The sequence below is a fragment of the Meles meles genome, chromosome 3, assembly GCF_922984935.1.
Source record: "Meles meles chromosome 3, mMelMel3.1 paternal haplotype, whole genome shotgun sequence".
Lineage (NCBI taxonomy): Eukaryota > Metazoa > Chordata > Mammalia > Carnivora > Mustelidae > Meles > Meles meles.
Genome location: NC_060068.1, coordinates 135,173,598 through 135,197,788, shown reverse-complemented (window position 1 = coordinate 135,197,788; position 24,191 = coordinate 135,173,598). Strand labels below are relative to the sequence as shown.

General features: G+C 39.7%; 1 protein-coding gene across 4 annotated transcripts; it reads left to right on the top strand.

Moving 5' to 3' along the window:
• The first annotated feature begins 15,396 nt into the window (after window positions 1-15,396).
• On the top strand, window positions 15,397-22,826 carry THG1L (tRNA-histidine guanylyltransferase 1 like). 4 transcript variants are annotated; one of them, XM_045999968.1, is made up of 6 exons: window positions 15,397-15,598; window positions 16,497-16,673; window positions 17,399-17,568; window positions 18,375-18,463; window positions 20,100-20,207; window positions 21,226-22,826. In XM_045999968.1, the coding sequence occupies exons 1-6, from the start codon at window positions 15,492-15,494 to the stop codon at window positions 21,385-21,387; spliced, it is 813 nt and encodes a 270-aa protein (XP_045855924.1). In that variant the 5' UTR covers window positions 15,397-15,491; the 3' UTR covers window positions 21,388-22,826. The 4 variants fall into 4 exon arrangements, with proteins under 4 accessions (XP_045855924.1, XP_045855923.1, XP_045855925.1 ...); XM_045999967.1 differs by having other exon boundaries at window positions 15,412-15,682; XM_045999969.1 differs by lacking the exon at window positions 15,397-15,598 and having other exon boundaries at window positions 16,566-16,673; window positions 17,403-17,568.
• The last annotated feature ends 1,365 nt before the right edge of the window (window positions 22,827-24,191 follow it).

Here is a 24,191-nt window from a genome sequence, read left to right as displayed (position 1 = left end):
GTATTGAACCTGCTCTCCTTGGTAGGTGAACTTGGTCCTGGCTGGATTTCTTATTGATCTTCTGGGGGAGGGGCCTGTTGTAGTGACTCTCAAGTGTCTTTGCCTGAGGCGGAATTGCACCACCCTTACCGGGGGCCTGGACTAAGTAATCTGCTCGGGTTCGCTTTTGGGAGCTTTTGTTCCCTGATCACTTCCCGCAGAGTTCCGGAGGACAGGAATGAAAATGGTGGCCTCCCAGTCTCCGGCCGAGAGCCCGGGGCCCCACTCCTCAGTGCACCCCCAGAGAACAGCGCCCAATCATTCCCATATCCCCGGTCTCTGGCCGTGCTCCAAGCTCACCCAGCCTGCGACCCGTTCTTGGTAACCCTGAGCTGAGAACTCACTCCTCGGCTCTGTCTCTATAGCCAGCTTCCCCATTCTAATACCTGCAAGCTCTGCGACACTCTGGCACCCCCAATCCTTCTGTGACCCTGCGGGACCTGGGGCCACGCTGACCCCACATGGGCTTCACCCCAGTTTAGCCTCTGGAGCAATGTCCCTCAGTGGGACAGACTTTTAAAAGTGCTGATTTTGTGCTCTGTTGCTCGCTGCTTGCCAGGAGCTGGCCCCTCCCCCTGCGGTCTATCTTCCCGTTGCTTTGGATTCACTTTTCTGCCAGTCCTACCTTTCAGAAAGTGGTTGATTTTCTGTTTCTAGAATTGCTGTTCTTCTTCTCTTCGATCTCCTGTTGGATTTATAGGTGTTTGCAATGTTTAGATAAGCTATCTAGCTGATCTCCTGCTACCTGATGTAGTCTCAGCCTGCTCTTTCTCCGCCATCTTGACTCCTCTCCAACACTTGGTTTTATTCGCCAATCTTATTGGAGACTAGAAGTATCTGATTGTTGTTTTATTTTTCACTTCTCTGATCATTAGAAATATTGACCATCTCATCTTAAGTTTACTAGTCTTTCAGCCTTCCCAATTAGTAATTATGCATATTCAAATCATTTATAATTTTATTATTGTTTCCTGCTTTTTCCATGTTGAGCCAAGGAGTCCCTTGTTTATTATAGATACTCAGACATTGTAAACATCTTCTTTTCTGTGACCCATTTGTTTATTGATATCCTCTGTTGAATAGAATCCTTAATTTAATACAGTTACAGCCATCATTGTTTTACCTTACAGTTTATGCTTTTAGCAACTTATTTAAGAAATAGTTTCCCACCCCAGGTATCTCAAAAGAATTCTTTTATATTTTCTTCCATTAGTTTATAATTTTACCTTTTATGTTTTGGTCTTTATTCTATGTGAGATTTTCCTTTATATATGATGTAAAATAAGGATCCAAATTCATTTCATTCCTAGTTATCCTAACAGCATCTAACAATCTGTGTTTTCTCTTCTACTGTATTTTCTGCCTCCATGTACTGAGTAGCCGTATGAAGAGGTCACAGGGAAAGGCCTGCAGCTTCCAGTCAACAGCCATGTAAGTGAATTATTGGAAGCAAATCTTCTAGCCCCCTTCAAGCCTTCAGATGACTACAAACCCAACTGGCATCTTAATTACGACCTCATAAAAGATCCTTAGCCCAAACCACCCTGCTAGGCTACTCTTGAATTCCAGACTTACAGAAACTATGTGAGACAATATGTACTTATTGTTGTTTTAAGCCACTAAGCTTTGGGATAATTTGTTACACAGCAAGGATGACTAATATAATTTTAATCCTGAATAAAGAGCAAATGAGCTCTTTGGTCTCTATCACATGGTATCCTACAGTTTTTATTACATTACTGTCAGAAGAATCAAAGTTCTAGCTTTTATATTTTGGCATTCCCTAAAATAAGACTGCAAGATAATTGATAAAAGGAGAGGATAGATAAAGGGAGCAAATAATTGAGGTCCCTTACAGTGTGTATACCATGTACTTTATTATCTTATTTGGTCAAAGGGGCATTTGGTCAGCTGGTAAAAATGTGGTTCTTGCATTTATATTATCTTGGACCTCCTGCCACATAAAATCACTATTGACTGAAACAAAGAGGCCCAAACACTGTTGGCTAGAGACAGAGGTCATAAAAAAGAATGAAGCAGATTTGGGAAATACTGTGAAGGAGATGTACACATGTCAATGAATGTAATTTTTTCTAATATTCTTTAAGGTTTGTTATCTCTGATATTCTGAGATATTGGTCTGTTGTCTGGTATACATACTTCTATCTATCCTTCAGTAGTCAGCTTAAATGTACCATTCTTTTAAAAACCTTCTCTGGTTCTCACAGGTGGAGCAAAACACTTTTTAAATCTATTCTTTCCCAGCACTTCTGTATACCTCTATTTTGGAAGAGGGGTGTGGTAGTCAATATTGGTTGCCTTCCTTTTAACAATTCTCCCCTTTTACTTACTGACAAAATCCTGCTTTTCTTTTCTTTTTTTTTTTAAGAAGATACTGTGCCAAATACTGTTCCCTTAATCTGAGATTAGTGTAGAGGTGAGCATGTGACCTGGTTCTATCCACTGAGACATAAGGAACAGCCTAATGGATGGTTCTGAAGGAACCATTTTCCCTAATAGAAGAAAGAGCAAATATACAAAGAAAGCTCTTTTCTGTTCATCTCCTTTCTGCTTTAGAAGTTATAGTATGAGGACATAACGTCTGTTACTATAGCAGCCATTTTGTGAACACGAGTGGACAGTGAAGCAGAAGTGTTTAAAGTGTTGGAATCCTTAATGGCATCATTTAGCTACTGAATGGGCCCTGGAACTGCCAAACTCAGCTTCTCTATATGATATAAGTAAATACCCATACTGTTGAGGCTTCTCTTAGGCTCCTAGTTATTTATAACCAGAAGCATCCAAAGTAATAGAAAAGGAATAAAATAACATTTGTTAAACATTTGTAATATACTTTAATTTTTTTGCTAACATATTTTCTCCCTAAATTGTTGGTGTAGGGACCTTGACTAAATTCCCAGCACCTTCTATAGTTTCCAGTTTAGCATGGCAATTAAGAACTGTTTGAGCAGCAGTGCCTAAGTGGCTCAGTCAGCTAATCATCTGACATTTGATTTCTGCTCAGGTCATGATCTCAGGGTCATGAGATTGTGTTCTGGGTCAGGATCTACATTGAGTGTGGAGCCTGCTTAAAATTCTCTCTTTCCATCTCCTCTCTGCCTCTCTCCCCCCAGCTTGCTCTTATAAATAAATAAGGAAATAAAAGATGTGTTTGTGCCATGAATAGATAAATTAATAACTAATTGAATGGATAAATCCATAAACCAATGTTATGGTGTTATTAGGACGCAGTATAGAAAAATTGGTTAAGAGCATAAGCTCTGGCATTACATTTCTGGCTTCCCATCCTGGCTATACTGTTTACTTGTTATGTGACCTTGGACAAATAATTTAATCTCTATGTGCTATGAAATGCAGATAACAACAGTATATACCTAAAAGAACTGTTAGGAGTATATTAAATGTTCTATGTAAAGGGCTCAATAAAATATTTGGCACCTAATAAGCATGTTAGCCATTATTAGAGGAAAATAGAGAATATCCAATAATGATTCCAAAATTTCAAGCCTGTTGACTAGGAAAATGAAGAAAAATCTGGCCAAAATTCAGTATGGAAATGGAAAAGATGATGTTCATCTTCAAACATGTATAAAACAAAGCCTAAACATAGTTCAAGAATAAAGATACTTTAGTTGTATTTATATAGCTAGTCTGATTCTGATTTATATTTCAGTTACTCATCATGAAATTATATAGTTACAGAATTTTACTTTTAAATGTAGTAATTTAAAGAGGAGGTAACTCCCAGACTGCATCAACGATGAGTCAAAATGGGGTAGTAATTTGTGAGGTTTTGCCTAAGAACATGTTCTTTTTTTTTTTTTTACTTTTACCCACATTTTATTGAGATTCATATTTTAAAAAAATTTTTTAGTACATCATTATGTTTTAATGTAGTGTTCAATGATTCATTAGTTGTGTATAACACCCAGTGCTCATCACAACCTGTGCCTTCCTTAATACCCATCACATGGTTACCCCATCCCCCCTCCCTTCTGTAACCCTCAGTTTGTTTCCTGGAGTCCGGAGTCTCTCATGGTTTGTCTCCCTCTCTGAGTAGTAATCTTCATAAACACAAATGTCAGAGAGAAAAGATTTCCTTAAATGGCATAAATGCATGCAGTGTCAGTGATGTAGTGTGGTTCCATCTCTGAAATCCTTTGAATTCTCTTCCTAATTTTATGTTTCAATCAATAAATAAGTGTTGAAAGATTAAGATAAACAGAAGAAGCTATGTAAAAAATATTTAGAGGTGAAATTCTGGAACCACTTCTGTTCCCCAGTTAGCCAGAACCAGTAATAAAGGTCAAACATGGTAGTTTGTTATGCAGGGTTTTGTTTTTTTTTTCATTGTTAAAATGAAAAAGAAGATCTCGTTGAACTTAGGAAATAATTCTTCCCAAGTACATTACTCAAAAATTACTAACTGGATTTTCTTTTACTTTTAATTTCCATCACTTAGGAATGAGTAACAGTGTAAGCTAAAGAGAAAGTCAGATCACATTGCAGATTCCACTTTTAGATTTCAAATTCTTTTCCTCAATAAAGCAGCCCAGCCACTGGAAGAGATTAAATTGAAATATATCTGTCTGTATCAACTCACTACCAACTTATGGCCCATTCATGTCCAAATCATTATGGGGCACTCAATATGCAGCCCTATAAATAACTCCTAGTTATATGGTAGAATTTATAATTCACTGAACATGACTCTATCAATAAAAATATCTGTAATTATTTCAAGATATCTTAATGTCTTGGCTTTTCTAAAAAGAATTAAAGATCTGTATGATTTGGGACTCAAATACTTAATGGATGCCAAATTCTTTTCTTTTTCTTACCCATTTCTTTTTTTTAGTTGGCATTGCATATCTAGCATATTAAAATAGATTCTTAGTTGGCTTAGCTGCCTCCAGGCTTTTTCACTCTCACTTACCCTTCATGCCATAGCCAGATTAATTTTCCTAAAACACCATTAGATCAAGGTCAAAGTCTTTACCTTGTATTTGATATCCTCAAGTCTGATTTTATCTCTTGGAAGTTTTTTCTTCCCCCCTGCTTACTTTCCATATCTTTAAAAAAAAAAGATTTTATTTATTTGAGAGAGAGGGAGAGTGTGAACTGGAGGAGGACCAGAGCAAGAGGGACAAGCAGACCCTGTGCTGAGCACAGAGCCCCACGTGGGGCTTGATCCTAGGACCCTGAGATCATGACCTGAGCAGAAATCAAGAGTCAGATGCCCAACCAACTGAGCCACCCCCTACTTTCCATCTCTTTGTGGGTCTCCTCATGTACCTCAATTACCTTGCATACATTACTCATACTCCTGAATTTACCCAAAAGTGTCATCCTATTTTCTTTCAAGTTCATCTCTTCCATATGAATTGCTTTTGATCTGACTCAAACCAATAAACAAGATGTTGAGTGGGATTTTTCCTTTTGTTCTTAAATTATAACAAAGGCCCAAAGCCTAGAACATAAAGTGTGAAGTAATCCACTCAGAGTTCCAGGAGCCCCTACTAAGGACTCCATCAAGGGTCTGCTAAAAAAAAGCCAGAACCAGACTTGCTATGTCAACCACCTTTCCACCCTGTGTTGATAGAAGAATAGGACTGAGAAGGAAAGAGTTGTCTGCATTGGGAGAAGCTCAGTGGTCTTGACCAACATTTGAATACCAACACTAACACATTTCACCTACAGGGAAGTTATGGGATCTGGCCAAGATTCTTGATCTTATTTTATTTTATTTATTTATTTGACAGAGAGAGAGAGAAAGAGCAAGAGAGCACAAGCAGGGGGAGCAGCAGTCAGGGGGAGCAGGCAGAGGGAGAGCATAAGCAGGGGGAGCAACAGGCAGAGGAAAAGCAGTCTCCCCACTGAGCAGGGAACCCAATGCAGGACTTGATCCCAGGACCCTGAGATCATAAGCCAAAGGCAGATGCTTAACCAACTGAGCCACTCAGGCACCTCTGGCCAAGATTCTTTAAGGGAATTTCTAACCATCAATAAAAGAGAACATGAGAGAGCAGTTATTGGGGGAAATGAAGTTAATTTATTTATACCCCCAATGAATTAAGACTTCTAAAAACTCAATTTCATATACAAAAAAGGAACTTACTGTCTTAATCTTTCAACACTTATTTATTGATTGTTTCCCATGTGCTAGGCACTATTCTAGGCACAGAGGACAGAGCTTTGAAAAATATTAAGCAAGGCCCCTGCCCTCCTGAAACTTGTAAGATTCTAGGAGCAGCACTGATTCCAGAACCAATGCTCAATTCAATGTCATCAAAAATCGTATTCTCTATCTCTTAGATTTTTGCCTTTTGTATAGACCTAATTCATGGACAGGCTCTTCCCTCTTGAAGGCAATGTGGTCACCAGTGTAGCATTTCTTTTTTTTTTTTTTTTAAGATTTTGTTTATTTATTTGACAGAGATCCCAAGCAGGCAGAGAGGCAGGCAGAGAGAGAGGAAGGGAAGCAGGCTCCCCACTGAGCAGAAACCCCGATGTGGGGCCCGATCCCAGGACCCCAGGATCATGACTTGAGCTGAAGGCAGAGGCTTTAACCCACTGAGCCAACCAGGTGCCCCTGTAGCATTTCTAATAGGAAGAGAATCTGTTTTTCCTAGTCATTCTAGCAACATATCAGACTGTCTTATTGACCTGGCTTAGGTCAGGTGCACATCTTTAAACCTTACTGTCCAGGTCTCAGTTGTGAGTGGGGCTATGATATTTGTGCAGGTTGGTCATTGCAAAGGGGGAAAGCAGGGGCTGAAATCTGGTATGGTCATATTTACCAAGACTAATTATGCCTGCTGAAAAGAGGGGCCTTTTTCTAGTTCACACTGAAACATTACAGTGGTCTTGGTCATGCACTTACCTTGGAGCAAAGGTCAGATGAGGTATTCTCCAAATAAACAAAATGGTCTGGCAGGGTAAGGACAGTTGGGGGTGCCAATGCCATAAGACAGAAGGAGGGATGCTGGGATACTAGGCAAACAAAAAGAACAGCTATCCATATTTTTTCTTAAAAACATAGCAAGGCAAAGCAATAGAGTGGAGATACTTAGACTTAGCATCAGAAGGACTCGGTTCTAATCTTAGTTCTGGAAGCCATGAGACATTGGGCAAATCCTTAACCAGTTCCCACAAAGTTTGTTTCCTTTCTTATTAAATGGAGAGAATTATTGTTCTGGCTCCTCTACACACTCATGGAAAGGGGGAAAATAGGATAATATATGAGAGTATATAAAGTTTGGAAACTTTAAGCTTCTAACACTTGGAAGGTGTTTTTAAAATAATAAATAATTATAATTGTAATAATTATTTTTACTTACTGTATCCTCCCGGTCAGTATCTTGTCTTTATACATTGAAGGTGCACGATAGTTGTTTGTTAGTTGGCTGATCCACAGTATGGAAATTCACATTATTTTGGGTTGTTTTCCAATATTCTATATAAGAAAAATGTTTTGGCAAAATGTTTATTCAATATTAAAGTCAGCAATTCCAGAAACATACATAGCAAGCCATCTTTTCACCTCATTATTCAGGTCATAATTTAAAAACTGTTTCCTCAGGGAAAACTCCATGGACCATCTCCTTCTGCCCAATTAGGGCAGGGCCTCCAACCTGTTTTACAACACTTAACACAATTCTAGTCCAACAGTTACTTGTGAAACTCTTTGTTTAATATCCATCTTCCTCAGCAGGCTGTGAACTCCATTGTATAGGCACCATGGCTGTATTGTTTGCATCCCATCGAGTATAGTACATAGTAGGAAATTAAATACCTGCTCAATGAATGAGTAAAATTGCAGAATGAAGTGGTAACAAGGCCACATGGACTAGCAAACACATCTAATTCCCCTTTCTGTTCTTCTAATGTCTCTTTCCAGGCCCTCTAAGTGACCATATCCTCATGACTTCTGAAACCTCTACTAAGTATTTGAAAGAATGGGTAGTTGACAAAACATGCCCATTTTAGGACGCAATTGATGACTATTTAGAAATAAAATCCATTCACTCTGACCTATGCAAGCTACATCTCAAAGTAAAGAACAAATGTGTTATAACAATTTCAAGGCCCTGTAATCATTAATTTATTCTAGAATAGTAGTTCTAAATTTTATACCCATGCATATCCTTATATATGCTGTTGTTTTTATCTGCTTCAGAACCATGACAGAGCTAGGCAGTCCATTCCTGGAAGTGTGTACGTTGCTCCCAGCCAGAAATTTGATTAGAGTGGTTCAGAGCAGGAAGGAGACTTTAGAGACAAATTATTCCTTCTTCTCACCCCCCTCCACTCTGAATTTCATTTACAAAATGCAGCTCTTAGTACAAATGAAATGAGTCAGCATCAGGGAAGACAACCTGAAATATGGCTTCCACACCAAAGGCAATTATTTTTTTCTGTCAGTCACTGTGATAAGTGATTTTCTAAATAATAGAAATTTTTAGGAAAAAAAAGAAATTTTTAGAAATAGAGGTCACTGTCCAGTTAGGTCATAAATATCTGTTGTATGGATTTTAGTTATTTTTAATTGTTGTAAAATACACATAACATAAAATCTACTACCTTAACCATTTTTAAGCATACAGCTCAATAGCGTGTATCATTTACACTGTTGTGCAGCCAATCTCCAAATTCTTTTCATCTTACAAAATTGAAATTTTATATCCATTAAACAATAACTCCCCTTCCCCCACTCCCCTTATTCCCTAGCAACCATCATTCTACTTTCTGTCTGTATGAATTGGACTGCAAATCATACTGTATTTGTCTTTTTTGACAAGTGCCTCTCACTGTAGCCCCAGCACTGGCCAGGCCTATTACTAAATGAGCTTAGAGTAGGAGACCCTGGGTCTGCTCTTTCCTCTGCTCCCACTCCAACAACCTGAAATGGAGGTGGAAGCCACAGTCTGGTTCTGAGGTCTTCTCCATCACCCTCCTCTTTTCAAGACTTAATCCCATTGAGGGCTGGGTTGAAGTGCAGGCAAAGCAAAGGCCTTTTGTGTAATTGTCCTTCCACTTGGTGCTGGGAAGATCTTCTCTCTTCCTGCATTGGCATGGTGCATGGTTATTCTGGAGCATTTTTTAGCACCAACCTGATCTCCAAGGATCCCTTAGAAAGGAACACCATTGCTGCCTTTGGCCCTTTCAGCTAGTTCTGTCTCCAAATCCTCTGCAGGAGAGGTAACTTTTACTTGCCCAGTAGTCTCAGAGACAACTCCCAGCTCCTACCCACCTCACTCCCCACCCCAACCTCTGAGCTTCCTTTTTTTTTTTTTTAAGATTTTATTTATTTATTTGACAGAGATCACAAGTAGGCAGAGAGGCAGGAAGAGAGAGGGGGAAGCAGGCTCCCAGTTGAGCAGAAATCCCGATGCGGGGCTCGATCCCAGGACCCCAGGATCATGACTTGAGCCTAAGGCAGAGGCTTTAACCCACTGAACTACCCAGGGGCCCCAGCCTCTGAGCTTCTTATGGAACAAGTGATGATGATGATCTTTTTCAGGCCCCAAAGGCCAAGGGGGAATGCAGTAAGGTATCCCCATAGTTTATCCAGGCATACCATATTACTGATCCTTTTCATCTACTTGTCTAGGCTGCTCCAGAAACCTCCAAGTATCATGCAGTCAATGGTCTCTACATTCACATACACCCCCAAACTCAAGGGGAGTAGAAAAGGTAATAGCTATCAGGATCTCCTAGTGACTCTCCTGGTTCCCTGCTTCAGTGACAGCACCAGGAAAACTCTGCAGGCAGTAAGGAAGTAATCCTCGCTTCTTGCCTGCCTTTGAAGCCTCCCCCATCCTGCTACTACCTGTTCTGGGGGGTGGGGAGTGGGAGGACCCAAGGCAGGTGGTAGAGGGCAGTATGGGGAGGGAAGAAAATAACATCTTCCCCTGGAATTTCTAATCAACCCTCTCTGTCTCTTCTTTTCCTTCTCTGACTTCTTTTTTTATAGACTGGCTGAAGGTGGTGTGAAGAGCAGGCTGGGTATTAGAGTTCTTGCTAGCTTTTGTGGCAGAAACTTCCAGTCACCCATGCAATAGCATTTCCCCTTCTTTCTTTCTTTTATAAGATTGATTGATTGATAGAGCATTAACATGCACAATTTCAAGTGAGGGGAGGGGCAGAAGAAGAGGGAGAGAATTCTCAAGTCCACACCCCTGAATGGGGAGTCTGATACAGGGCTTGGTCCCAGGACACTGAGATCATGACTTGAGCTGGAATCAAGAGTTGGAAGTTTATCTGACTAAGCCACGCAGGTACCCTCCCTTCTTTTGGAAGGAAGGAAGGACAGACGGACGAGAGGAAGGACAGAGGAATGAAGGATGGAAGGGAGGGAGGGAGGAGGGAGAAAGTAGTCTACATTATTGGAGTGGCCAATTGCCCAGCTAAAAGAACTACATTTCCCAGGCTTCCTTGCAGTTAAGGAAAAAGGAAGGCTCAAAATACATATTAAAAGTTGTGCGGCATTAGCAAAAACCTGATAAAGAGATGATTTGGTTTGGAGGTGTGAGCTTTGTTCTCTTCCCCTTTCTTCTTCCTTCTGGAACAGATAATGCAGTGGCTTGAAAATCCAGCCATCAAGGATAGTAGCCACACACCAACATTGGAAAATCCAACCTCAATGGGCAACTGTGCAGAATAAATGAGATAGTCAATGTAATATTGCTAGTATAGTAAAATGTAAAGTTGCTAATACTTAATGAATGGTCCCTGGTGTTAATTGATAAAGCCTGGGGGAGATCTCGGGAAAGCTGTTACGGCATTTGATCTGCCCCTTCTCTTCCAGGTTTTTATGTCCTTGGAAAGGAAAGGGAGCTCTGAGCTCAATCAGGTTCTGCAACTGACTTTTTGAATGGCTTTGAGGATGTCTGGTAATGTTCAGTGTTTCCTTTTCCTTGTTGGCAAAATGAAAAAGAAAACAAATTCTTACCACAAAGCATGAGCATTATACTGGAATTGCATTTATCTTAATGTATTATCTCCCTCTATTATTGGCATGTGATACTAATTTTCCATTTATGAAATACTTTACCAAAGCATTAAATAGTGAAAAAATGTGCGAAAAAATGTGCAAGAGACTTGAACACATACTTCACAATAAAGGTGTCCAAGTGGCCAATAAATATAAAAGATGTTAAACATTGTTAATCATGATGGAAATGTAATCCACAAAAGATTTACTATATATAACACAATGGAGTATTATGCCTCCATCAGAAAGGACGAATACCCAACTTTTGTAGCAACATGGACGGGACTGGAAGAAATTATGCTGAGCGAAATAAATCAAGCAGAGAGAGTCAAGTATCATATGGTCTCACTTATTTGTGGAGCATAACAAATAACATGGAGGACATGGGGAGATGGAGAGGAGAGGGAGTTGAGGGAAACTGGAAGGGGAGATGAACCATGAGAGACTATGGACTCTGAAAAACAACCAGAGGGTTATGAAGGGGCGGCAGGGGGGTGGGGGGGGGTGGGAGGTTGAGGAACCAGGTGGCGGGTAATAGGGAGGGCACGTACTGCATGGAGCACTGGGTGTGATGCCAAAACAATAAACACTGTTATGCTGTAAATAAACAAATAAAAATAAAAAAAAAAGATTTACTATATATAAGTCAGAGTAATGCAGCATATTTTTTTAAAAAACTAACAATATCAAGTGTTGGTGAGAATATGGAGCAACTCACATATTGTTTTGAGGAACATAAATTGGTAAAAACACTTTGGAAAAAATATAACATTATAGATCAAAAATGAACAGATGGATTCTCCATGACACAGAAATTCTAGTCTTAAGGATATATCCAATTCAGGCACATGTACACAAAAAGACAAGTACAAGAATGTTCAAAGTAGCATTTTTCATTATCACCCCCAAAATGGAAGCAACCCAAATGTCTCTTCAACAATATAGTGGATAAGCTGGTATGGTTATACAATGGGATACTACAGAAGAATGAGGAAAAATTAACTACAGTTACACTCCAGCTTGGTTGAATCTCCCAAACATAATGTTGATCCAAAGAGACCAAATGCCAAAGAATATGTACAGCAAGATTTCATTTATATAAAAGTTAAAAACGAACATAACTGTGGTGCCTGGCTGGCTCAGTTGGTAGAGTGTGCGCTTCTGCATCCTGGGGTCATGAGGTCAAGCCCCACACTGGGTATAGAGATTACTTTAAAAAAATGAACATAACTAAGTTATAGATGTTAAGAAGGCCATTACCTCTAGAAAGGAGAGGGAATGGTAATTGAAATAGACTCCTGGGAACTGACAATGTTCTCTTTCTCGAGTGGGTACTGGTTACATGGTGTTTGTGTACTTTTCCATGCGTATGCTCATTTTCAATAAAATATATTTATTTTTCCCAATAAAAAGATTTTAAAAGAAGAGAGTTGACATAAAGAAAAATAGTTTTAAAATAAGGCAGCATATGCAAATGACAAAATTCACAAAGGCTGTATATGAATAAATTATGTTTGAGAATTAAGGGATTGGATGACCCATGTACCTTTATGATTTGAGGATTCAGTGAAGTGCTCAATAATTGGCACAGGCAGAAACTATAGAATAGCTGGTGAATAAAAACAGAGACAGAGAGAAGAGGAAGCAGTAGTGAGGAGTAGCTAAGAGCATAAGCTCTGTAGTTAAAAGGCCTGGTTTGGAATTCTCGAATCATCACCTGTTGGTTCTATGACCTTAGGCAAGTTACTTAACCTCACTCTACTCAATCTCCACATTTGTAAAGTGGTAATAATGATAATACCTATTTCCATGCTGCTCTCCTAGATTCTGGTAATGCCCGACAATCCTTGGCCTTTCCTGGCTTGTAGATGCATCTCTCAAATTTCTGTCTCTTTCTCCACATGGTGCCCTTCCTCTGTGTGTTTCTGTTTTCTCTGTTCACACAGACACTAGTCATATTAGATTAAGGCCCACACTAATGACTTCATCTTTATTGATTACATTTGCAATACCCCTATTTCCAAATAAAGTTACATTCACTGTACCTTGGGTTAAGACTTAAACATGTCTTTTGGGGTGACAACACATAACATATAGAAAAATTGGAAAAATAATAAATACCCATATGACCCTCACTAGATTCAGTAATTATTAGTATTTTGCCACTTTTTCTTCATATTCCCCCAAGATTGAAGTTATTCTTGTTCCTAACCATACTGCTATTATTGTGCCAAATTAACAATAATTCCCTATTATCAACTAATATACAGTTGCAGTAGATTGCATTATTGTTCAAAATTACTCACTTTCCCCTTCCCTGTGGGAAGATGATACATCCCTGTCCTATAATCTTTGCAGGTGACTATATTGTAATACTGTTTTAGCAAACATCATGTGAGCAGCAAGATGTATCCTACGGTGCAGAAGTCTTTTGAATCACTGCTGGGGGTTTGGAATAAGAAGACATATAGATCAGAACATCTACCTGGAGCACGGCAGTAGCCAGCCAGGAGCCCGTGAATGACTTGAGCAAGAAATAAATATTTGTTTGGTAAGCCACTGAAATTTAGAGATGTTTGTAATTGCAGGTTTTCCCGGTGAATTTAGAGCTATTTTTTTTAAAGATTTTATTTATTTATTTGACAGACAGAGATCACAAGTAGGCAGAGAGGCAGGCAGAGAGAGAGAGAGGAAGGGAAGCAGGCTCTTCACTGAGCAGAGAGCCCGATGCGGGGCTCGATTCCAGGACACTCAGGATCATGACCTGAGCGGAAGGCAGAGGCTTTAACCCACTGAGCCACCCAGGCGCCCCAATTTAGAGCTATTTTTAATATTTTGGGGGCCAGTATGCATTCCAGATTTTCACATTGTATTTGGTTTTTATGTCTCTTAAAATACCTTTTATTCTGGAACAGTATCCTACCTTTTACCATCCTTTCTTCATTTCACTTTTTTTTTTTTTATTCTTCATGAAATTTATCTTTCTAAGCAGTCAGGTCAGTAATTATATAGAAGATTCCACATTATGAATTTGTGTGGTTATTTCCTTTTGGTGTGTTTTAGCCTTTTCCTCTAAGAACTTCCTGATTTTGGTTGCAAATTGACATCACCTTGGAATATTATTTTATCAGTGTGTGTGGGTGTGTGTGTGTGTGTATCCATACCACAAATGGCAGCTATTAAGTCCTTCGATGCTCACAATAACTTTAGGGGGAAGCAAAAGAGGAATTGGTTTCTCCACTTAGCAAAGGGATCTGAGAGAAAAGTAATTATGTTAGGTCACATAATAAGTGGCAGAGCCAGGGCATAAATCTACGACATTCCAGCCTTCCTTCCTGTTGCTTTGAGGTAGTTTGAGAGATATAGATGTAGATGTAGATCCATGTTTGTCTCTATCCGTGGATGGATATACAAGTAACTAGTAATAGTTGTCTTAAGTACTGACTTAGGAGTGAGAGACTTTTTGCCACATACTCTTTTTTTTTTTAATATTTTATTTATTTGACAGAGAGAAATCACAATTAGGCAGAGAAGCAGGCAGAGAGAGAGGAGGAGGCAGGCTCCCTGCTGAGCAGAGAGCCCGATGCGGGGCTCGATCCCAGGACTCTGGGATCATGACCTGAGCCGAAGGCAGAGGCTTTAACCCACTGAGCCACCCAGGCGTCCCCACATATTCTTTTATAACAAGATTATGTAAGTTGGTACTGAATTCAAAAGAGCTTTATAAATTAAATATAAATATATATATATTATTTAATTATATATATATTATATAATTATATATATAATATAAATTAAAATAAGAAGGGTTTAATGTTACTATTATCTACCAACAAAAATAAAAAATTGGGTGTTTGGAAAAAGTTGAGTAAATTAATTTAGTACGTCCATGTGTTCGAATAAGAGCCTATTTTTCTTCTAAAAATCACCCTTTGAAATATTTAATAACAATGGAAAGTGGTGAAGTGGAAAAATATACAAACTACACATAGATGTAGGAGTACAATTTAATGTGTTCCCTGTGTGAACACAGAGATATACAAAGAGATAAGAGACAGGAAGGAACCATCCACAACAGTTGGAAGGGAGAGGGGTGATAGGAAGTATTTTCTTATATTTTTAGTTATAGTACACATTCCCTACAAGTTAATAAATGTTATTTCGGAAGAAAAAAACACAACTAAATCTTTAAACTTGGTCAGAAAGTTATTTTTTTACAACTTCGTAGACTGACACGACGGGAGGAGAAAAACGAAAAACCGTGTGCAGAGCGAAGGGGAGAATGGAATCCTCCTTCCACGCTCGGAAGTGAATTAAGGACTACAAGGAGAGTCGAGAGAGATGCCGGCCTCCACCACGGCTAGAGCGGCCACTAAGAGACAGCGGAACGTCCGGGGGCGGGACTCCCGTTGGTCCTTCACCTTCCGCGGGGCGAATGTGGGCGTCTTGCAACGTGAAAGTTTGCAATTGCTGGGCCTCGACTTCCGTCACTCTGAGACGGTGTTTGAAGCTGGGGGCCACCATGGCAAAGAGCAAATTCGAGTACGTGCGGAACTTCGAGGCTGACGACACCTGCCTGGCCCACTGCTGGGTGGTGGTGCGGCTGGACGGCCGGAATTTTCACCGGTGAGCGATTTCGGCTCGCGGCCACATGGTGCGCCCGGGCTTCCTGGGACTCCAACGCCGCTCTTCTTTGCGGCGCCTGGTTACCGGGAGACGCGACAGCCAATGAGCGCGCGGCATTGAGCATTGCCCAACGTGCTGGCTACGATGTGCCTAAACGCGAGCCGGTTTGAGTAGTTAGAAGGAGGCCGAGTGCGCTCATGGTGATCCGCTGGCCTGTGGTGCTGGTGAGCAGAGACCTGCTGGCAAAATCTTGATGGGAAAAGCCACTCTCTGGTGCAGTATTTGAGGTCTTCAGCCAAGTGCCTGGCTATTTCGTTAGCTGTTTTTTGAGGGCCGTTTAGAGGTCTGTTAAGGTCTTGCTGTGGACAACACTTTACAGTATGTTTTTGTTTCATTATTATTAGTGACTGGACTCAAGAAGAAACAAGTCAGAAAAAAAGGGAGACGTGTCACAGAAATAAGGAAATTTAATTCTTGAAAGTGTTATTTTAATAATGGTTATTATAACTAACATTTATGGAGCACTTCCAAGGAGCCAGGCATAGTTGCATTTCTCTCTCTCTCTAATCTTCAGAACAGCCCTGTGATACTTTATCACCGTGTCACAGAAAAGGGAATGGAGACTTAGAAGTTAGGCCCCTTTTCTCAGGGCAGGAAAAGTCTGGAGTTCTTAAGGGAATGAGTCAGGTTGTGGCTAGTAGACTCACAGAACTAGTACGTATCTCCCTCTCAGTGCCGTCTTTTTGATATCTAGTGTTAATGACAAGTTATCTTCCGCTCATGCCCTTTTCTCTCTTCTCTTTCCTCTATGAAGGTTTGCTGAGAAGCACAACTTTGCCAAACCCAATGACAGCCGTGCTCTCCACCTAATGACCAAATGTGCCCAGACTGTAATGAAAGAACTGGAGGATATCGTGATTGCATATGGACAGAGCGATGAGTACAGCTTTGTGTTCAAGCGCAAAAGCAATTGGTTTAAAAGAAGAGCCAGGTAATTCCGTGGCCTAACTCCTTCAGAATATTTCTTACCAGCATTTGGTTTTGCTCTTTTTTATTGCTGACTTAGAGACTACAGATAGAGTCTGCGGTATTTGCAACTGCAGAATGTCTGTTTTCTGTTTAGACTGTTGTACTTTGGTCTGGTATTTGAACATACATATGCCTCTCAATCTGATTCCCCTCGATTCTTTATCACCTTAGCTTCTAGATAGATCTGTCACTTAAATATTAAGACTAGAAACAGAGGCCATTAGAATATTATAATATTAATGATTCATAGGTTTACTTTAGCTAGTGACAGCCTATATATGCGTTACAGTATTGCTCAAATTTTTAATTAAGGAGGGTCTCAAAATAGACAAATTAGGTATTTCATTTGGCAGATATATTGAAACTCTCACCGAAAACAAAGCATATAGTAAATTGGCCTGTTTTTAAAACAATGGTTCCCTTCCTTCCAAGACTAAAACAAAAAACCTCTTGAACCATAAATTCACATCACATCCTACAGAGAAAAATTTGGTATTAGTAAGTTACTGGTAGAACTGGAGAGAGGTGGGCTGCTTAGTTTTTCTTGGCCCAACTCATTTTATGTTTTGGTGTGCTGAGTAGTTTGTGTAATCACTCTGTTGCACCCACAGGCCCTATCATGGTTTTGAAATAATATCTTGTATTCTCTCTTTTCTTGCTCCACCCAATGTGCCTTACTTTTGCAAGTAAGTTCATGACTCACGTGGCTTCCCAGTTCGCTTCCAGCTATGTGTTTTATTGGCGAGATTACTTTGAGGATCAGCCCCTTCTGTATCCCCCAGGCTTTGATGGAAGAGTCATAGTGTATCCTAGCAACCAGACCTTAAAGGACTACCTCAGTTGGCGGCAAGCAGATTGTAAGTAAAACCAATTAAGTGGATGTAGTTAAAACCACCAATTCCATACATTAGAGGTGGTGATTTGGTCCAGTTTTGGTGCATGTATATTTTGTTCAGAATGCAGTATTTCAGTTTTGTTTTTTTTTAATTAGTTGAAAACAGTCGAACTACTGGGAAATTTATGTAAATACTTCCTTTTTTCCAAGTTTTTTGGGGGAAAACCAGAAGACCTGGCAATACTAGGACATCATTGCAACTTAGTATTGGACATAACCTGTACAGGGCAGTGACTGCTGTCTTTACACACACACACACACACACACACACATGTGCACGCACATGTGCCAAGGTGCCATAGTCTCTACCATTCTCTCTTGTTCCCCCAGGGGTCACCTACTCTGCTTTGTGCTTTTATATTCAAGGTGGCCTCAGTGGGTGATTTGAGTTGTGATCCCTGCCTTACATGCTGTGGTGACATGTTTGTGAGAATTAACTCATTTTGTATATCTTGATTTTGCCAGAAGAACTGAAAAAGAGCAAGGAATAATCTAAATCAAATAACTTTGAAAGTATTCTTAAGTGTAATTTTCAAGTTAACCAGTTCATATAATGCATAACTGAAATGGCAGAATAAAACTTTTTAGGAAGTAAGTTTGTTTATACTTGACCACTTCCTCTCTATGTTCCCAGTGTATGGTTCTGGGCATATCACTAAATGTCTCAGATCTCTCGACTTTGGAGGAGAGAGGTGAAGTTCTAATATTCTCTGAAGCGTGGATATTGAATGAAGATTATGTATAAACAGTGCTACTCTTCTCTTACAGGTCACATCAATAATCTGTATAATACAGTTTTCTGGGCACTTGTACAACAGTCTGGACTAACACCAGCACAAGCCCAAGAGAGATTACAGGTATAAGATCTTACTGCATTAATACTTAACCTTGGGGCCATTTTCTATACTCTTCCATGGCGTCTTGCATTCTTTTAAAGCTCTCTTTACTGCTTTGTTTTGAGCGGATATGAAAATCATACTCGTAACAGCTCTGCTGCTTGCTTGCTTTGTGACTGCAAGTGAGTTACTACTTCTCCCTGGGACTTAGTGTCCTCAGCTGAGAAATGGAATTAGTAACACTGGCTCTACCTTCCCACATGGTAATGCTTGGCTGGTGCTACATACTGGTTGCCGCCTTTAGACAGGGCATGTGCTCTTCTTTTTCATCAGTCCCACTGGGCCTCTTCATCATGGCCATTCCCGGCTGGGTGTGTGTATTGGTAAGAGTATAGGCTCTGGGAGTCAAATAATTGTACTCAGGGACTTCTGTTTAATTTTATCATCTCTACCTTAGTTCTTTATTTTTTTTTTTCTTTACTTTTTCTTTTTTAAAAAGACGCATTGATTTGTGAAAGAGTGAAAGTGTGAGCAAACAGGGTGAGGGGCAGACAGAATCTTGAGCAGACTCTCTGATGAGCAGGGAGCCTGATGTGAGGTTCAGTCCCAGGACCCTGAGATCATGACCTGGACAAAATCGAGAGTCAGACACTTAACCAACTGAGCCACCCAGGTGCTACCCTGCCTTAATTCTTTATAAGTGGAACATAGGAAATAATAGTTCCCACCTTGTAGGTTTATGGTGATAATTAAGTGGCATGATACATGTAAAACACATAGCATAGTACAAAGCACATTGTAAGTACTTAATAAAACACTGGCTTTCTGGGGCGCCTGGGTGGCTCAGTGGGTTAAAGCCTCTGCCTTCGGCTCGGGTCATGATCTCAGGTCCTGGGATCAAGCCCTGCATCAGGCTCTCTACTCAGTGGGGAGCCTGCTTCCTCCTCTCTCTGTCTGCCTCTCTTCCTGCTTGTGATCTCTCTCTCTCTGTCAAATAAATGAATAAAATCTTTAAAAAAAACCAAAAAACAAAAAACTGGCTTTCATCATTAGATGACAGCACTACTTGTAGGATGACTAACTCTGCAATGAGGTGATTTATCGTAATGGCTCCTAACACAGTACCTGATACGTTGTAATTACATGATAAATGGTTGTCATTAACGATGATGAGGATTTGCAGATAACATTAATAGGAATACTGGTAGATTTATCCAGAGTTTGGAAGAGCCGAGTTTAGATTTTGATTTTTCTTGGAAGAATAAAAGCAATCTTTAGCTTTAGGCAACTTATATAATCTTTCTAAGCTTCAGAGTTCCATTCTCTCAAGTGGAGACAGTAATGAGGATCAAATAAGATAGCATTAACAATGTTACGTAGTACAGAACAGGTCCTCTTACTGCTAGTTCCTATCACCCTATCACGGTTGTGACTTCTGAAGCCAGTTGTTATAGAAGACAATTCTTTGAATTTATACATCTAAATAAGATTTAAGCCGCTCTCACAATGCAAATTCATTAGTATCTATCAGAGGTTTGATAAAACCCTTCCACCTTTTGATTTGTTTGTGGAAATTTAGTTAGAGGATGGAATGGGTAGGTAGGATTATGGCAGAGAGCAGACATAAAAATCTGTTTTTATCTTTTTATTTTCTCAGGGAACTCTTGCAGCAGACAAGAATGAGATTTTGTTTTCTGAATTCAACATCAACTACAATAATGAGCCACTGATGTATAGGAAAGGGACTGTATTGATATGGCAGAAGGTAATGCTGTTGTGTCCAAAGAAAAACGGATGTCAGAAGGACAAAAGCCTGTGCCCATCCCAAGCTTTGTCTTGCCTACTACATGTATGCAGATGTGATTCCAGTCACTAACATGAATTAGATCTTTTTAAAAATGAAATGCTGTATATTATTTTGGATGCTTTTTTTTTTTGTCAGTGCTAATTTTGCTAGTTAGTGTTCTTTATGGTTTAGAATTTCTTCTCTTAAGTGGCATCACCAATTTTAGAATTCGTACACTTATATTTCTGTGTCCTAAGCTCTCCGAATCAAATAAAACCCTATAAAGGGTACACTGCAGATAGAAGAATTTTTGCATTCATAGACCATTTCTTCCACACTAGATAACACCATTAAATAGTCCATCCATCCCATGACAACTATAATATGAGGCAGGAGATGTTGTATTTGAGGGCTCTGTCACTTGCAGAATATTCTGGAGATTCCCCAGATATTCATACTTACCCTAATATTCTGTAATAAGTCTGTACATTTACCTAAATTCTTAATTTTCAATATTTTCCCTCCATAGCAGCTTCTGAGCATGATTTCTCTAAATTTATCTCCTTCCATGTAAAGTAGTTTTTCTTTTTAATGAGTGTTTCCAGGTGTTAAGTGGTGCCTTAAGAATTAGTCATCCCATTGGCAGCTTCAGCTTATTAGTATTTTTAAAGCACATTTGCTCTTTAGCACAAGCTTGGATACTTCTTAATGCAAATGAGAGAGCAGAAATACCTTTAATTCTGTAGTTACTGCTGATAAGGAACATGGAATCACTCCTTTGTTCCTAAGATCTCGTTTGGAAATAGAGCAACATAACTTTTTTAAAAAGTTTTTAACTATAAGCAAATTCATAAATGTTGAGATATTTGTATTTGTATATCTACTTGATAAATATATATCACTCAGAAATATATAAAATAAAAAACTAAACTTCCCTCATATCCCCCTCTTCTCTCCCAAACCCAGTTAACACCAGTATTTTAACTTTTCCCTGTAGGTGGGTGAAGTCACAACAAAAGAAGTTAAACTGCCAGCAGAAATGGAAGGAAAAAAGATGGCGGTGACCCGGACCAGGACAAAGCCAGTGCCTCTATATTGTGATATAATCGGGGATGCTTTTTGGAAGGAACATCCAGAGATCCTAGACGAAGACAGCTGATCCTTTGCTTTTAGCCCTGGCATGCATACCCATGCAAGACCTGTTGTTCCCCACCCCCCAAGTCTCTGGGCCTTAGGTGCCCTAGGATCCCTACTACTAAGAACAGTGTGCCGGGAGTGACACATGACTGCTTTGAGAGGGAACAGGAAAGAAGGGATGGATGGGGTGGTTATCTTGTTCTGCTTTAAGTAGAACATTTTTTTACAATGTTGGAACATGGTTCTTTCTGTAGAAGTACATTTTTTTTTTTTTTAAATCGTGGTGCTATTTTTATAAAGCAAGAACTATTTTATGCTTTGCAGAATGAATCATTTTTAGATTGTGGCATAAGTCTTATAAAAACTTGTCAAGCCTTTTCTACCTATGATAGAATATGAATCCAAACTTTACTCTCAACCACCTGTTCTTAACTACAGAATCCACTAACCTTGAAAATCTCACCTTTCCTACCCATGTACATTGACCTGGAGGTAAATAATGGGTTGATGGCTGCATGATGCCTCTGAGTTCAGGAATTCCAGGGAGAATCAGGGTTTTGTGCCAGTTCCCAAGTTGGCAACTTTGGCTGAACAAATGAGTAGTAGTTTGGATGTCCTTGTGTAAACATTCCATAGATTGATTTTGTGGAGTTGTCAGCATGATCATTGTCTCACCAGGGGTATTTCCAAGGCCACTAACCTCTTTCTAAGAAGAAAGAGAATTATGTGTATATATGAGGAAAAATGTGAAAATGAATGAAAAAGGAAGAGAAAACACTGACTCCATGTCCTGTAAATACTTCAGTTCTATAAATTACCTTCCCGCTGGACTTCCTGAAAATGATTCTCAGGTAGCCTCTATGTAATCAGAACACTGACATTTGAGTTAAGACAGTAGATGGTCAACACTGGGTCACAAGTGGCAGGTGTCAAACAACACCCAGCTCCTGATGGGCCCTTGTAGATGGGGGAGGAGCGGCAGTAATTGCATGTTGCCAAGCTGCTAGCCTCTGAAGCGAGGGGTCCCCCTCTGAAGTGAGGATAGGTGGTGAGAGAACTCACATTGCCCATTGTCCTTGTTTCATATTTCAGAGGAAGATTTATTTGGCTCCATCAGGAATTAATTAAGGGACACCTGAGTGGCTTAGTTGGTTAAGCGTCTGCCTTCGGCTCAGGTCATGATCTCAGGGTTCTGGGATCAAGCCCCAAGTCAGGCTCCCTGCTCAGTGGGGAGTCTGCTTCTCCCTCTCCCTCTGCTGCTCCTCCTGCTTGTGCTGTCTCTTGCTCTGTCAAATAAATAAAATCTTTTAAAAAGGAATTAAGCGGTAGCCTACATTTTACAATCACGAAGAAAATGTATTTTTGAAGGCAACAGCTGGTGGTCTTCACTAACTGATACCTCATCTATCCGAATCATTTTTTCCCTTCCTGTTCTCATTACACAGGAAGAGATTTGGTGCATCTTAGGTAATTAATAAAATCTCAAAAAAAAAAAAAAAAGGAAGAAAGAAAAACATTTCAACTCCCTTGGTCTCGTTTTTCATTTACTTTTCTCATACAAATCTAGTATGACTCCAACTTTTGTATATATGTGTCTTTACATAAGCCAGGATAAATGTATCTTCATCACAGCAGTGGTTTACAGACTTCTGCATACAAAAATTTACCTGGAATGTTTAAGTGCTATTTCAGCCTCCACCTCTCCCCCTATGAAGATACAAAGTTGGCTAGTTGGATTTTTAACCAACAAGGCTTGTGATGCCCATGGTAGATGATACATGGCACTTGGGGCAACATGGCCCTAAGTATACTGTGATAGGCCAAATGAGGCAATAAGGTAATGTAGCTCTTGACTGTCCAATGTAACTTAATGGTAAGTGAATGGATAGCATTTTAAGTCAAAACTTACATAGATTTTATCCACATAGGTATCGACTATATAGATGAATTTAAATATGGGCATTAAAGTACAGACTTGGAGGACAAAACCACCTGAAGAAATGTGCTTTCTGAGGGTGCTTTGTGATACTACAAAGGCCCAATTTTGTCCTAAGATGGGGGTGTGAGCACTTAATCATTGAACTAGCAGCAGTTTGCAGCTTTGTTTTTTGTTTGGTCCGGAAGTTTTGAGCAAACGCATAGACACTTAATAGCCCTGCTATAACTAAACCCATAGTGCTCTCTGGAACACCCTTTGATGGCTTTTCTTTGTTGCAGCATGTATTCTTTCCAGGGTTTCACAATTGTATATTAACTTTCATCTTGCTTTCTAAGGTAGAGAACAGCATTCTCTTGGGCTTTCCAAAGCTTAAAGAAATGAAAAACAAACAGCTAGTATACAATTAACACTAGTTAAGGAGAGTGGTGGCAGGAAGGTGATTTGTGTGGCTTGTAGGTAACTGGAAACGTCTCGGCTGTGCTGGATGAGGCAGTAATACCTGGCCTTCCGTATAGACTCTTACTTTAATATCAAAAAGCAAAAATGTTTTGCTGAACAGAAGCTAAAAAATAAGTGGTACAACCAGGTATTGTAAATCTTCCATCATTCTGGCTTCCAAGAGCTGGATCCTAGTTTCCTCCACTTGCCTAAGCAATGCTTCAGGAAATCGGTGACACAGTGAATTTTCTTTAATACTAAGGTCGCTTGGAATTCGTGCAAATTACTTTTTGTATGGAGTGCAGGAAATGGAGGACTGGGGTCCATCCTTGCTTCATAGCTTCATTGTCTAATCCTAACTAGCTAACATAAAGCGTTTATAAGCTCTCTATGCAGTATGTCTTCATTTCTTAGGAGAATTTGGTGGGTTAGGTACTATTTCTATCATA